Consider the following 16,361-nt stretch of genomic DNA (forward strand, 5'->3'; position numbering starts at 1 on the left):
AATACCCGTTACACCAAACATGCTCACCCTTTCAGCCGTGAGGGCGTTATAATATAACGGTCAATCCCACTATTCGTTGGTAAAAGAGTGGTCCAAGAGGTGGCGGTGGGTGGTGATGACTAGCTCTTTTTCCTCTAGTCTTACACTGCTAAATTGGGAAGGCTAGCGCAGATAGCTTTCGTGTAACTTTGCGCGAAATTCAAAACAAACAAACAAACCAGTTACTACTGTCTTACATACTTCACGAAATTTATGCGTCCATCGTGCAACTTTATATGTTAATATATTTTCATCTGTTGCATACGCCTTGATGAAAATTCACAATGGACTAATTTAGAAGTACGTGAAAAATAAAACATTCGCAGACTTTGATTTTTATTGAAATTAGCCCAAAACTACTCGAGAACAGACAGTGCAGTCGTTCTTAATTTAGAAGCGATAAACTACAGATAAGAATGCTAGTCACCACCACCCATCCAGATACAGCCTTTTAAATGAAAAACAACAACAAAAAAAACACCCACACTTCAGCAAGGCAAATCTGCAACTCTCGCACACACATTTCAGATAGTTAATTACAAGAATAAATCAAACATGTATGATAATACATTATACTACTAGTAATATACTAATAACAACTTCGTATCGTAGCACATTACACACACAACAGACAGAAAGCTGCTGTATGTTAAGCAGTTTTGATTTATTATCACTGAAATTGGAAACTTGGCAACACTTCAGATAGGATCTTTATTTGATCATGTTTAACATTAGATATCTCTTTCTAATATGATAACAATGCGAATCTTTAAACGCACATAAGAAAAATGCCAGATAAAGTTATTCTGCTTGCAACCGGAATATCTATTATACTACTCTAATACCATAATGGGATTGACTGAAACATTGTAACGTTCCAATGGAGGAAAGGGATTCGAACCCACGACCCGACTATTGCGACTCAAGTGCCCTCAACATATGGACGTGCAATGCTAACAAAGCAGCGACAGTTGTGTAGTTACCGTGATTTAAAACAATGTTTTAGGTACTTGTTTTATGTAATAAATTATTTTACAGCTGGTGTTTTCCTAACTTCAAGCTTTTCAGAGACGCGTTTGCGGAAACTGTATCAGTTCTATACGATCTGATGAGATTTTCTACCATGTGGCTTTTAAAAGTTTTGCTTTCTCTGCATACGGATGATCAGTGCCAATTGAAAGAAGGGCTAGGAAAACTCTTTGACCCTGTTACACACAAAATTTCGGCAGGTTTTTAGGTGTAAGATAAATGTTTCTTGCGAAACATTAATCTCCAGGGGTGCTCGAAGACTAAACAGTCCTTCTTCAACCCCGCACATGGTAGAAATTGAGAGAATAACTAAGTGAATAGATGATGGGGATAAACAGATTGATGGATGTGATTTTATTTGTATAAATGCTAGTCTGGTCTGGTAGGCGTGGTAGGCAGCAAAGCGAAGGCAAGGAGAACCCAAACCGAAAAGGAGATGAGAAGAGAAGACGAGAAGCAAGCCGGATAAAACATGAACAATACCCAAACGGGCCATTTCAGGGCCGGGCATGGATCGATGGATAAATGTGCCCTGGCAGGGATCTATAGATCCAATGCCTAAGATTTAGGTGTGGGGGAAATGGGAGTACCCCGAGAAAACCCACTTTCACTAGACGGGACCGAATGATGCCCGCCTAGTGCCCTTGAGATGAGCTGGTCTTGGAAGGTAGATTAGACCTGAAATGAGACTGAAAACAACAGGATACGTTAGTAAAAAAGAGAAACAAGAGTTACGTTGTGTTAGACTGACTGAGGATAAAGTTATATGGAGATAAATATTTACACCAGGATTTGAGAGTAGCTGCTATGTTTTTGAAGTCAGAAGTGAGTGCGTTACAATGAGTGGATTTTTTATAGTATTTGGTAGCTAGTTTAATGAATCGTTCGGAAATTGGCAAGACTTTAGTGTGTTTCTGAACATATTCAGCTGGTGTGTAGAGTGGTAGGTGGTGTGCGAGTCGTATAACTCGATTTTGGAGTCTCTGTAATCGTAATAATTGATTCTTGTTAATGTTGCATGCTACCATGGCTCCATATTCTATTAGAGGTCTAATGTATGTTTTGTAAATATATAAAATAGTTTGAGATCTACAACCATGGGTGTAGTGACTAATTTTGCAGAGGTACGAGATTTTTTTTTTGACCCTGTCAAGTTTCGAGGGCATGTTTTTATGTGTCTCCCAAACATTGTTATTAGACCAAACTTTGACACACACACGCACTCTTAGATTAGAACTACAAATCATATATTCAAATTATATTTTAGTTTTCTTTTGTATTAATGACTGTCTTATATTACGTTCAGGAGTTATAATTGTTTTTTAATAAATTGCGTGTGTGTGTTTTTTTATAGCAAAGCCACATCGGGCTATTTGACAAGTCTACATTGAGGAATCGAACCTCTGATTTTAGCGTTGTAAATCCGTAGTCAGGGGCCTCAAAAGACAGCAGTAGCTCGGGCCTGCTTAAGATATAAAGTACTGAATTAATTTGCACTGATTTTTAAGGCGTGTAGTTCAAGAAGTTATCAAGAATATATCTTTGCAGTAATTAATGTTCGAGGTTTTTCTAAACGTTTTTGAAATATGTGACCCTAATCTGTTGATCGATTGAACAAATTTGAAGCATATTTAAAAATGAGTCAGACAGCTACAATAAACATCTTTAACAGTTTTTCTAGAGAAAACAAAAACAACGACAACAACTCTCATCTATTATTTTTAGTGTATTAGGTTCAATTTATATTTGGAATATGTTTATAATATTATTAAAAGTACCTTCCTCGTTTATGGTATTTTGAAATAAAATGTTTAACATATGCTAGTAGAGTAAGTCGCTGCTACAGATAAATCTCTATACTTTAAAAATGGTTTAATAAGTGACTCCTTTACATATTGGAATAGAATCTGCATCTTACACACACGAACTGAGGAATGCAGCCAATACCGATTCAACTTGTCAAGTTCCACTGTCAGCTATTTTTGTGTGGTTTTCAAACGTATCTACTTTGAATAAAAATATAGTTGTCCTACGACGTCTGATGCAAAGCGAAGTTCATAGATCAATATGAAACTGTCCAAGAATAGGACCTTACTGAGTGTTCAATGTAACGTATTTGTATGAATTGTTATGAAGTTACAAGTAACGTTAGTGGAACACACTCGAATTAAAAAGTTTCAATAAATAACCAACTTACTCGAGCAGCGACTGACATCTGAGTAGCAAACCGCATCCGGGACTTGGAAGGACTTGATCTTGGAGATATGTTTGGAGATCCCTCGGACAGTACTCCTGATGGGCCTTGGACAGAGGTCGGACGGTGGTCATTGGAGATTGACCCGCTACTTGAGCAAGGTGTGCATGCACATACATTTATCTCTAACTTTTATGAAGGTGGTTTACAAGCACATTCACAATGAAAAAGATTTACATAGGATATAGAGAAATTTCATGCAATGGCGTAAAACAATAATATAAAATAAACTTGTTTGTGCATTTGAAACTGGTAAACACTTCCAATAGAAAAGGTTGGTGAACCAAAAATATCGATTAAAACACTTGAAAGAATAAAGAGTACATTTAATGAAGGATACTTCAAAGGAAGCTCTTCAAGTTTTTAATAGAAATACGTATACTATGCTAAAAGATGACGTGTAAGTTATAAAAAATGAGAAAAACACTTTCTAAGAGGAACATATTGATGTCTGAGAAAGTATGAAAACACTTCTCGTCGTGAAACGTTTCGTGTGTGTGAACTCGCAAAAAACACTCTTTATAAATAAATCATTCGCGTATTTTGAAGATTAAATATATTTATAAATAAAAGAGTTTGAAATAGATTAACATACATAGAAGCTAATTGTTTTACTGAATGAAAGCGGACAGTAACAACTTCCAACCTTAGTGAACATGTTAATATTTTGAGGTAATAGTGTAAAATTAATATTGTTATCGTTTTGTTCGATATAAAGCCACTAGGACTCATGAAATTTCTCAAATAATCCTATTAAATTTCTATAGATGTTATACTTCTAAAAACCACAAATATAAAAGTAAAAGAAAACCAGTAAGCAGTGTTACATCGGTAAAGTAATTCACACCCCTGTGTAAATTATTCTTAGTTTCTAAAAATTACTATCTTAAGTAAAACACTGTGAAAACTCACGTGCTTAACATGCACAAGGCAACCAACAAAAAGAATTTAGATGTTGTCTTTGTTTGTATAGAAAATGACTCAATATTTTAATATCAAATTCAAACAACTTTGTTAACAGTGTATTACACAAACAAAAAACGGTCAGTGTAAATAACAGAGGTAGAATAATCCTTGTGAGATATCTTTACCACATTAAACAACATATAGTATAAGAGTAATCAGACATAAAACACAAAAACGTGAAAATATCTCTATCATTTTAAACAACATGCAGTGTGAAAGTCACAAGACATAAAACACAAAAAACATGAAAATATCTTTACCACACTAAACAACATACAGTGTGAGAGTAACAAGACATAAAAAAAACATGAAATATCTTTACCACATCAAACAACATACAGTGTAAGAGTTACAAGACATAAAACAAAATACATGAAAATATCTTTACCACATTAAACAACATACAGTGTGAGAGTTACAAGACATAAAACACAAAAACATGAAATATCTTTACCACATTAAACAACATACAGTGTGAGAGTTACAAGATATAAAACACAAAAACATGAAATGTCTTTACCACATTAAACAACATACAGTGTAAGAGTTACAAGACATAAAACAAAAAAAACATGAAAATATCTTTACCACATTAAACAACATACAGTGTGAGAGTTACCAGACATAAAACACAAAAACATGAAATATCTTTACCACATTAAACAACATACAGTGTGAGAGTTACAAGACATAAAACACAAAAACATGAAATATCTTTACCAAATTAATATACCATACGTCTTAGTTCATATGCTTTCTCGTGAGATTTCTATAAAGTAGGAGATGATATGTGGAAATGGACGTTTATCCAATGTTCCTAAAGAGAATGTCATTATTTTTCGTGCATATAATGCTATGGTTTATCTGAATAGAACAGGCTTAGAGAAATTCTTAACAGGTTACGCTGGCCTTCTATTTCAATGAGAGCTCTTTCCGGTAAAACAACAACAACAAATGTTTGGAATTTAAGTGTTATGTGTTTATTGAATAAAGATGCTTTCACTGTGTTTTACATATGTTCATTTTCTTCCTTTGTTTAAATCTCAGTAGAGGATGATAATTGACTATTTCTTGGGGATACATTTTTTGTCGGACCCTTTCAGGTTCAACGCGATCTATCGAATTAACGAAACTCTGTGCAATTGAGAATGCTATAGTAAGCATAAAATTCAGTTGGTTTAGTATTGACTTTTACAGTAAAATTTACACTTAGTGATTAATTAACATATGTTAGCTAACTTGTTTGATTCTGTTTTTTTTAAAGCGGAAAGCTACAATTTTGTCTATCTGTGATGTGCCTACTACAGGTATTAATACCCCTCAGTCTTAACGCTGAACAATCAACGAGATACATATTTCTGAAGAAAAGTATAGGTATTTTAAAATAACATTAAAACAATTTATTATAGTCATTTTCGAAAAAAAAAAAACAAATTTTATTTCGAATTGAAAATTAACGAAATTCCAAAATCATGCAAGCGTAACACAGTTGGTACTGTTCTACTTATAGTTGCACAGAAGGAAAAAACGAGTTGTTTTACTACATACTACGCAAAATAATGCTATTTGAACGCTATATTCAAATAGCAATTATTATTTATGAAAAAGTCTAGGAATCGACATCAAAGATGAGTTGCAAGGCCTAAATACTTACGTTTTGAAGCTCGTTTCCAAAATTGGGGGTAAACGACGTGGCTACAGAACAGAAAAAAAAACAAAACAAAACGTATTAGACTTAGTTAAATAGAAATTAGTTTACGTATGTATTCAATTATAGCCCAAAGCTTTCATTCATTCGCATTAATGTTTTCATGCTAAATTTGGTTTTAATTGTACCAAAGCTATCGGAGAAGTTTGAGGGGAAAATTCACAAAATCACTATGTGAATTAAAATAGATTTCGTGGCTGCTCTACGAGCTTCATGTTGTTACATGAATTATGTTTTAATTTTAAGGATATTTATTTGTTTTGGTAAGAGTCTATTTTAAGAGAAAAGGTACAGTAGTTTATGTGGAGGAAATAACTATTATGTTCAAAATATGTGTTGTTTTTAGTATTTGTTTGTTTGGAATTAAGCCCAAAGCTACACACTGGGTCATCAGTGCTTTGCCTATCACGGGTATCAAACCCCGATTTTTAGCGGTGTGAGTCCGTAGACATACCGCTGTGCCACTGGGGGTTGTGTTTGACAAGATACTAGTTTAGTAACGTTTTGGTTTAGTCTTACAGTCGCCACTCGCCCTGTGTTTTAATATGTACTTACTTTAAAACGTTATACGTGTTCATAGCATACAAATATTTTAAACAAAAGTCAACCAACACACAAGATATATATATGCAAAAACGGCTCGTTTGGGTTGATAAAATATTTTACATAGAAGAGCGAACAACGTTTCGACCTTCCAAGATGTAAAAGTTACCTCTTTCTTTCTTTGTGAACCTGACGATGACCGAAGAAGGTCGAAACGTTGTTCGTTCTTCTACATAAAATATTTTCCCAACCCAAACGAGCCGTTTTTACATAAATATATCTCTACAAGTGGGTTTTCTCGACATCACTGAACACACAAGATATAATACAATTATATTCAGAACATTTGTAAACAAGATGTAATGCGTTTCCTTGGAAGGGAAGTTAAGAACGTTATTATGTGCCTTTGGTTCATGAATTGTTTGTTTTGGAATTTCGCGCAAAGCTACACCAGGACTTCCTGTGCTAGCCGTCCATAATTTAGCAGTGTAAGATTAGAGGGAAAGGAACTAGTCATCACCACTCACCGCCAACTCTTGGGATACTCTTTTAACAACGAATAGTGGGATTGACCGTCATATTATAACGCCTCACGGCTGAAAGGGCGAGCATGTTTGGCGCGACGGGAATTCGAACCCGCGACCCTCGGATTACGAGTCGAACGCCTAAACCCACCTGGCCATGGCGGGCCTACATCATATTTAAAAGCATATATAATAAACTGAAAAGCTAAGTTCTCAAATGGGTCGTGACATTTTTCTTTGTAACTTCGAAGCATTGTAAACGTATTGTAAATAACACCCACTATCGTAAGTTTCTGTTAATTACTTGATAGTCAATTGCTCTAACGTTTCAAAGTGTTGAATGGTAAACTTAGCCGTCATTGTATTAAACACAAAGCAGCCCAGAATAACTTAAGATAAACTAAACCATTAGTTGGTTCTAAAATAATCTACTCAAACGAAATTTTACAAAAAATCTGCTAAAATAACGAAATCCAAACCTCATCTATTTACTTCTGTCGAAAACGCACAAATTACTTTCAATTAAAAGAAATCATAGATTAGTAGGAAATATATATTTAGTTTATAGGATGGCTGGTAAGTTTTCATGATTGTTGTTGTTTTGAGTTAAACGACGTTTCGTTCTCTACCTTGAAGCCTTTACAGTGATTACCATAACAATGTGAATGCAACAGTTTCAAGCATTGGAAAAGAAAACCCTTCAAACCTTTCCTAGGCTACAATGTTTAAGCCACTGAAATTAAATATTCTTTAGAAGGGTGTACAAAATAAATGTTTTAACTTAAAAGTACAAAACACAGAAGTGTGCTGTGAAAACGTAATAACATTATAACCGTTGACAAACTCAAAATGGTATTTAGCTACTTTTGTAATACCATTGATGTATTACTTTGGTTTGTTTTCTAATATGTTATGACACTTCTTAAAATAATTTACCAAAAAATCTGCCTTGTCTTCCTATTTCAAGAAGGTGTTAACTCTTCGGAGATTCAAGGCTTTTACTGAAGAAAAGCAGTATGACTGAGAACTAGTTTCGTATACCACTGTGCACGTGAGGAAAATTACTACTGACATCTGAGAACTTCCTTCATGGTTGACTAAAACCACGATTATATAAAATTAACAATAAAAGCATGGTTAGTTGAATGCCATACAAAGGCTGGTGAGAATTCATATCCGAAATAAACAAGAAAAACTGATAATCCATATTTTTCACGGGTATATATCTCAAAATGGCACATTAATCATGTCTGACATTTTTCCAGTAAGTTTAGTTGAAAGAGCAAAAAAGTAATTTTACACTGAAGCTTCAAAGTAACAACTCTAGCTTCCCAAAATACTGAAACCGTAGACATTATTTCTACAGTAAAAATGTGCAGAGTAATTTGACAAAACTTAATAGATAAGCTTTTCCATAAGAATAATATTCCAATGAAACATATATAAGGGAAGGTGGAAAATCTCTGGAGCTACACGTTTAATTGTTGTGAATTAATGCCGTATTGCAGGACTGTTCGAATTAATCGAGGAGTTAACACTATTTAGGCTTGAGAGATCAACAGCTTTGATGTTTGTAGTAATAAGACATTCAAAACTTGCGTAACATGAGAATGAAAGGCGAGAAGCTGTTCTTTAACAGAAGGACAGTAGTATTCACACTTGTGTTTACTACACATAAGCCAGATAAGTATTCCAGATAAAAACTGATTACTGACACGTTTTTTGATCTAACCATTAGAATTAGAACATACATAGCGACTAAAGAAATATTGCGAAGGTAAAACAGCTCAAACAATACATTCATGTAATTTTCTCTCGGTGGCTCAGCAGTAAGTCTGAAGGCTTATAATGCTAAAAATTGGGTTTCGATACCCGTGGTGTACTAAACACGGGTAGCCCATTGTGTAGCCTTGTTCTAAACAACAAAATAAAAATATTTGTAGTTTTAATTGTTTCTAAACGGAAAAGTGTACAATGGATAATATGCACTATGTCACCGCAGGGATCGAGCCTGTGATATTAGTGTTATAAGCCTGAAGGCTGACTTCGTAAGAATATATATTCCCTTCCATAAAAGGTAGATATGATCTAAAAAATAAACAAGTAAACTAATTTGTGAGAATGTTTCTTTTATGCTTTGCTTTCCCATGCTGTAATATTAGCTAAAGCTATATCTTAACCAAAAAGTAATGTTATGTTAAAAGTCATCAAAAGCGGGCTAAAACACTAAAGAATTAATCCAGATAGCTAAGGTATAAAATTAACCGAAAGACACGGAGACAATGGATCACAATGTTTGAATCACGTATATCAGAATCTCTCTAATAAAACAAGCTGGTGTATCTTGCTTTTAGAATATTATAAATAGCTTAAGTGGTTACCAAAACCTATTCTTGAAAACGTAAACAGTATCTAAAGAAAAAAATCGCTCGTTTTTAAACAAAATCGAGTAGAATAACTGAAATTTCTAGAAGTTCCCGAACTATTGCATTTGCTGTATACAACTGAAAGATAATCCTTCCATTTTTAGGCTTAGTAGAAGTTTTCTACCTTAGCAATCACATGTGCTCTGGAAGTAACCTTAGATTAAGTTACATCTAGAGACAGTTTCACATTGCTGTCAGATAGCAAACAACATTTGATTTCTTGTTTGTCTAGATCTTCACCAACATAAGACATGTTCTTTGAACGGGTCTGTTCTGTCAACACATGACCCCGTGTATAGATTAGTGTAATGTTCAGTTGCAGATTTTGTTCAAGACCAGAACCAATCATGATGTTCGTTCAGTAATCTCATTTCAGATCAGCGATAGGACTTATCTAAGAACATAATTAATTAGTATAATGTTTATAGCTAGTAGGCTTAATGGTTCGATTTTGAGTTTACTTAGTTAATAAGTATTATTATATTACAAGATAATTACAAGTTACGGCTTTTGCAGGAAGTGAGATTAGTTTTTAGAACGTGTACGAAGTTTCGATCCCTAGTATGAACATTCTGAAGTACACAAGTTTTGACGGTAAATGACAAACTCTATTTTAATGTTCCTCATTGGAACAGCAGTAAGGCTTCGGATTTACAAAGCTAAAATCAGGGGGTTCAATTCCTCTCGGTGGATTCAGCAGATAACCTGATATGGTTTTGCTGTAGGAAAAACACATATAGTACTTAAATGAATATTCACCAATTTAACAATGCATTTTAAATTTTAGAATTGACACAGTGGTTACTTATGCACGTGCATTTCAATTCACGTGAATTGACAGATTATTTATATATGGCTAAACAGAAAAACAAACAAAAAGTGAATAAATATAAAAATACAGAACGTATTATGCAAAATATTTGCATAACCTAAGGAATATGTGAGAATTATTTGTTTTTTGCGCTAGCCGTTCCTAATTCAGCAGTGTAAACCTAGAGAAAAGGCAGCTAGTCATCACCATCCACTACCAACTCTTAGGCTACTCTATTATCAAAGAATAGTGGAATTGACCGGCACATTATAACGCCCCCACTGTTGAAGAGGCGAGCATATTTGGTGTGACGGGGATTCGAAACCACGAAATTCAAATTACGAGTCGAGTGCCTAAACACCTGGCCATGTCGGGCCTCTTAACTAAGGTGTGGTGTGGGGCAAATTCAAAGGAAGACTCACTTGTACAGATTTGGACTTACTACGTCATTTTTCTTTTGCTTTTTGGCAGTAAGAAAAATGACCAGAACTCATTACAAAGCATAAAATAAGCATAGTAACATTCTTATAAAGAATAACTCATTAGAAGCACTAACAAAAGAAAATAGGCTTGAAAGAAAGAAATGTTATTTTGATGGCTGCAAAATAATTTCGAAAAATTAAAGAAACTTAACTTGCCTACGTTTGTTTTATTATAAATATTGATACTTCTGCATGTTATTTAAATGCGATAAGAAAAGGGTTGTGCGTTGACTGAGAGTGCTTAAATAGTCAATAAGTAACGATAAAAAAATTAGTTTTATACAAACAGAGAAATCAGTTTGGTTGACTTAATTAAGTAATAAGCAAAACTCGTTCTAGTCGCCAGATCGATGACGCATTCAAATTGGTGTGGATAAACAGTAAATAACAAAAATTCCATTTGCAGAATGAAGTTATGTGAGTCTATAAGCATTTTAAGCTTCATGAAGGTCGAATGTTATGTTCGTATTTTTCAATTTTCATTCCTGGAATCCATTCCTCCATGTCTACTAAATCTTAAGCATTCCACGTGGAATAGGGTTAATTAGGTAAGATATGTATATATATAATGTTTTTCTCCAAAGAAGATTTGTGAGGATTCAGTTACAAAGATATCAGAAAAGGTTTGATAATAATTTTTACCTATTTAATACCTCAAGGGCTCGGTATGGCCAGGGGGGTTAATGCGTTTGACTCGTAATCTGAGGTTCGCGGGTTCGAATCCAGGTCGCACCAAACATGCTGGCTCTTTCAGCCGTGGAGGCGATATAAAGTGACGGTCAATCTCATTATTCGTTGGTAAAAGAGTAGCCCAAGAGTTGGCGGTGGGTGGTGGTGACTAGCTGCCTTCCCTCTAGTCTCACACTGCTAAATTAGGGACGGCTACCACAGATAGCCCTCGTGTAGCTTTGCGCGAAATTAAAAAACAACAACAACATAATACCTCAAAGACCGTCCTAAAAGCTAAAGAACGAGCCCTGTTTAAACAATATTATTTCATATACTCCTCCTTCTTGGTGACCATGTTTATAACAAGTAGGATCTAACACTCGAGTTAAGAATTCACGTTAGCGTAAACATGTTTTTCCTTTACGTTTCTCTTAGTTATTCTATAAGAGATTTAAATTTCGAGATGTGTAAAAATAATATCATTGTCTACACTTATTTCTACCTCTCCTTCGGCACCTTTCGGCGTTTAATTTTCCATTTTCACTGCCATATTTGTAAACAAATGATACTTTTTTGTAGTACAAAGATTCTTCTTAAAATAAATCATTATAAAAACGCACGTGTTTTAGTATTTCAGTCAGTCATCTGAATATATGGGAAGTCTTAAGGACTAGATTAATTTTCTTTATTCATGGTGTTATCAAAACTTCGACCCTCACTTCTCTAGAAAACAGTAGTAGAAAAGTTGACATGTTAATGAACCTTTATAAGCTAACACGATTTCATACAATCTTCATTGTTAGAGGTCGTAACAACACGATTTTATACAATCATCACTGTTAGAGGTCGTAACAACACGATTTTGTACAATCTTCATTGTTAGAGGCCATAACAACAGGATTATATACAATCTTCATTGTTAGAGGTTATAATAACAGAATTTTATACAACCTTCATTGTTAGAGGTCATAACAACAGAATTTTATACAATCTTCATTGTTAGAGGTCATAACAACAGGATTTTATACAATCTTCATTGTTAGAGGTTATAACAACAGAATTTTATACAATCTTCATTGTTAAAGGTCATAACAACAGGATTATATACAATCTTCATTGTTAGAGGTTATAACAAGTATGAAATATTAAAAAAGGTCTCACTTTCTCTCCTTTTCGCTAGTTGTTAGACTTCATAACAGGTAGTAAATATGACTAAAACAGTATAATTTGTGTAATAATTACTATTAATGACCTTTCTTCTAAGAGATACGGAAATAGAACTTATAAGTTATTTGTCAGTGACCCTGTTTCTAACATGCGTATAATATAATTATACATACAATGATCTTGTAATTTATAATACCAGCGATCATTGCGAGTATGTGATATGCTCAAAACGAGAACAGCTCCTTATGGCAGGAATTAATCTACATTAAAGCCTATAACCTTTATGACCTTTGACCCTACTTATAAGTTTGTTTAGTTACCTTGGCTGCTTACTTCAACTTGTCATTGCTACGTCATATGTGATTTAATTATTATTTCTTCTACTAATCTACCAGTTAGAAATGGATCCAGATGGCATATTTCTGTTACAAGGTTACCAAGTATTCAATCCACATGTAATCTTATTTTCATTTCATAAATGCTATTGGCATTTGGAAGTGTTTAAAAACACAACTGTCCTAACCAGTTCACTTGGTAAAACTTAACCTATAACTACGTTTCGGTTGTTGTGTAATTTCAAGATCGGACAGACATGTTGAGTGTGTCTTTCGGATGTAGAATATACAACTTGTAGGGGACAGTCAGGACGATAATGGAAGTATGTTTTATGTTATAAGAGGATATACGATGAATGATTTATCTTAAAACCAATAATTTAGGTTTGGTTGAATATCTTAAAGTCGTAAGTCATGGAACAAAGTCACGACGTTATAAACTTTCAACCACATTCTGGGTCTTTAAAAATAAATTTATGATTGCAGAAAAAGAGCATATCTAAAGTCATAACTTAAATCAAACCAAGCTATTACCTTTAGTTATATCGTATTGAGTTTCTGTAACGAGATTGAATTTGTTCTTTATAATTCTCAAGTAAAATTTACCGCCATAAATGTAATTAACGCATTTTATTACCAGGAATTAAAATGTTTCGGTAATATTTAATTTGATTTCTGTGGTTTATCGTGAGAACGAATACTTATGAGTAGTAACACTTTAAACTATTATTTGCATCATAATAGAGAGTCTATTGTCTTCGTTTCGTGGGAGGGTTGATTTTAGGTTTTATTTTAATCAATTTAAGTTTTCTCACCAGTAAGCTTTGCTCCATCGTTTTTTCGCCTGCATGGTTCTTTTCCCAGCTTCTGGTTCTAAACTCTGAAAAGCTAGCCCTTCTTTTAGGAATCCGCTGAAGCTGGCTGTGTTGGGGAAACAGAGAACCCAATGAGCACTTGCGATGCACGAGTTGTTCTGTCTCTCTCTCAGCAACACGTGGGGTTCTAACGAGCTTCCTCTGCGCGCGACGTAAGGTGGCTAGAAACTGCGAAGAATCATTCTTTTCTCGAATGTCCTTCATCTTCAGTAGGTCTCCATGGGATTGGAAGTATTCACTTCTCAATAGTTTATCTGTTGCTGATGGCGATGATTGCGAAACTTGTTGCGTTCAGGTATTACACAATCGATTTCAACCTACATTTTCCTCGTTTCTTTCAGCTTTGTTTGCTTAATAAAATAATATGGAAAAATAAAATGTAATACAATACTCTGATACGTCTAACATTGTTAGTTTAGGGCTAACAGTTCTTGTTACAGTATGGCTTTATTCTAGTTCTAAATATTAGCTCCATCTTGTAGTTGGTTGCAGCCAGTCTAATGTACAATATAATACGACTAATGTACTGTAGTTTAAGCATAAAATATTATGTATCATTGCTAGCAATGAAACATTGTCTTGAAAAAAACTATCCTAATAATAAGGAAACATTAATAATGCTTGTATATTCCAGTGCTTTATGGTATGATAAAATTTTAAGTTTAATACGTTCTGATTTTCCAAGGCAATCATTGTTCAATTTTTTTACACAAACTGACTGTTGTGCACTGTTTGGTTTGGTTTGTTTTGAATGTCGCGCAAAGCTACACGATGGCTATCTGCGCCGTCCCTAATTTAGCAGTGTAAGACTAGATGGAAGGTAGCTAGTCATCACCACCCACTGCCAATTCTTGGTCTACTCTTTTACCATCGAATAATAGGATTGATTGTCACATTACAACACCTCCACAGCTGAAAGGGCGAGCATGTTTGGTGTGACGAGGATTCGAACCCGCGACCCTCGGATTACAAGTCGAGTGTCTTAACTACCTGCCCATGCCGGGGCTGTAATGTTTGTAGGACAAACGTTGATACGCCTTTTTTAACAATCAGCTAGAAAATCAAACAAGGTAATTGTTTATTGTATTATCTGACTTACCAAAGATTTTAATGTGACATGAGTGGTAAAATCAGTCAATGTGTTTGATGCTGTTTTTGTGTATAAAATATTTGTTAAAAGCAACAATTACTCAGCAATCTGACCGTTATCATGCCTATAGTTAAGAAGGATTGTTTGTTTGTATTTTGAATTTAGCACAAAGTTACACGAGAGCTATCTGCGCTAGCCGTCCCTAATTTAGCAGTGTAAGACTAGAGGGAAGGCAGCTAGTCATCACCACCCACCGTCAACTCTTGGGCTACTCTTTCACCAACGAAAAGTGGGATTTACCGTCACATTATAACGCCCCCACGGGTGAAAGGGCGATCATGTTTGATGCGACAGGGATTCGAACCCGCTAACCTCGGATTATGAGTCGAACGCCTTAACCCACCTGTCCATAAACTTTTTAATGTATATATATTGTGCAAATAATAACGTAAATAAAAAACAAATAAACAAAAAACTATATTGATTTATGTATAGCAAAATCTAACTATATTTATATGCTAAGACAACTTACCACGAGAGGAATGAATAGTTTGGTAGAAAATATAAAACAATTCGTTAAGAGCTATATCTTTACGGCGATTCATGAAACCTTCCCTGTAGTTTTTTTGGGGGGACATGTATTTCACCTAATATTTAGTATTATGTTTGTGATAATAATGGCTGATTAATTCATGTATCCTAACAAGTTGAAACCCAGAGTATATGTGAGAAACGCAGAGCGAATTGAGTTAGATATCTGGTGGCAGGTTTGTCCGAAACAAATATTTTCCAGCTGCCCGACCTCTTATCACCACAAAAACTCTTACGTTAACACGCCTATAATGGTAATATTTCTAAATATAGCTCTAGGGATCGACATTTATCTCCAGTTAATACAACACTAAATATGACTACTCCGTATGATATAATGAGAAACAACATGAACAACGAATAAATAAGATCACACATGATTCAGGCGAAGCGTAAAAACATTAATGAAAACAGTCACTAGACATATGAATTTTCTCTCTTTTACCATATTTAAATATAGTAAAGAACTGGTCCATTAAAATGCCTGAAGAAAGAAGAAGAATGGCCAATCACAATGTCCTCGTGAAACCTTTCACCGTGTTCGTCACTGACAACACCGAGATTTGCGGGAAGAAGTTCAAGTGTGAGTGGAGGAAATGAATCTTGAGTGACATGTTGCATTTCATTGTTTTGTATGTTTTGAGAAGTTTGTCTACCAGCTGAATGTAATGTGGGGCTCTGTAATTGCCAAGAAAATTGTCAACAACGTCTTTGAAGGTTTTCCAGGCAATCTTTACTGGCCCAACTAACAGATCTTCGAACCGCTTGTCACTCATAACATGTGTGATCTGAGGGCCAACAAAAATGCCCTCTTTGATCTTGGCGTTAGTTATTCTTGGGAACATCTGTCTT

The 16,361-nt window shown here is 34.6% G+C and overlaps 1 protein-coding gene across 1 annotated transcript in view; it reads right to left on the bottom strand.

The window, feature by feature from the left end:
- Positions 1-16,361, bottom strand: part of LOC143228390 (cyclic nucleotide-gated channel cone photoreceptor subunit alpha-like) — an 85,195-nt gene that overhangs the window by 16,295 nt on the left and 52,539 nt on the right. The window contains exons 2-4 of the mRNA XM_076459654.1: positions 13,769-14,178; positions 5,943-5,983; positions 3,266-3,410 (exon numbers count right to left, since the gene is read on the bottom strand). Of these exons, the coding sequence (XP_076315769.1) occupies positions 3,266-3,410; positions 5,943-5,983; positions 13,769-14,032 (450 nt within the window). The 5' untranslated portion in view covers positions 14,033-14,178. The remainder of the gene's footprint in view (positions 1-3,265; positions 3,411-5,942; positions 5,984-13,768; positions 14,179-16,361) is intronic.

The sequence above is a fragment of the Tachypleus tridentatus genome, chromosome 10 (genome assembly GCF_004210375.1).
Source record: "Tachypleus tridentatus isolate NWPU-2018 chromosome 10, ASM421037v1, whole genome shotgun sequence".
In the NCBI taxonomy this organism is placed as follows: domain Eukaryota; kingdom Metazoa; phylum Arthropoda; class Merostomata; order Xiphosura; family Limulidae; genus Tachypleus; species Tachypleus tridentatus.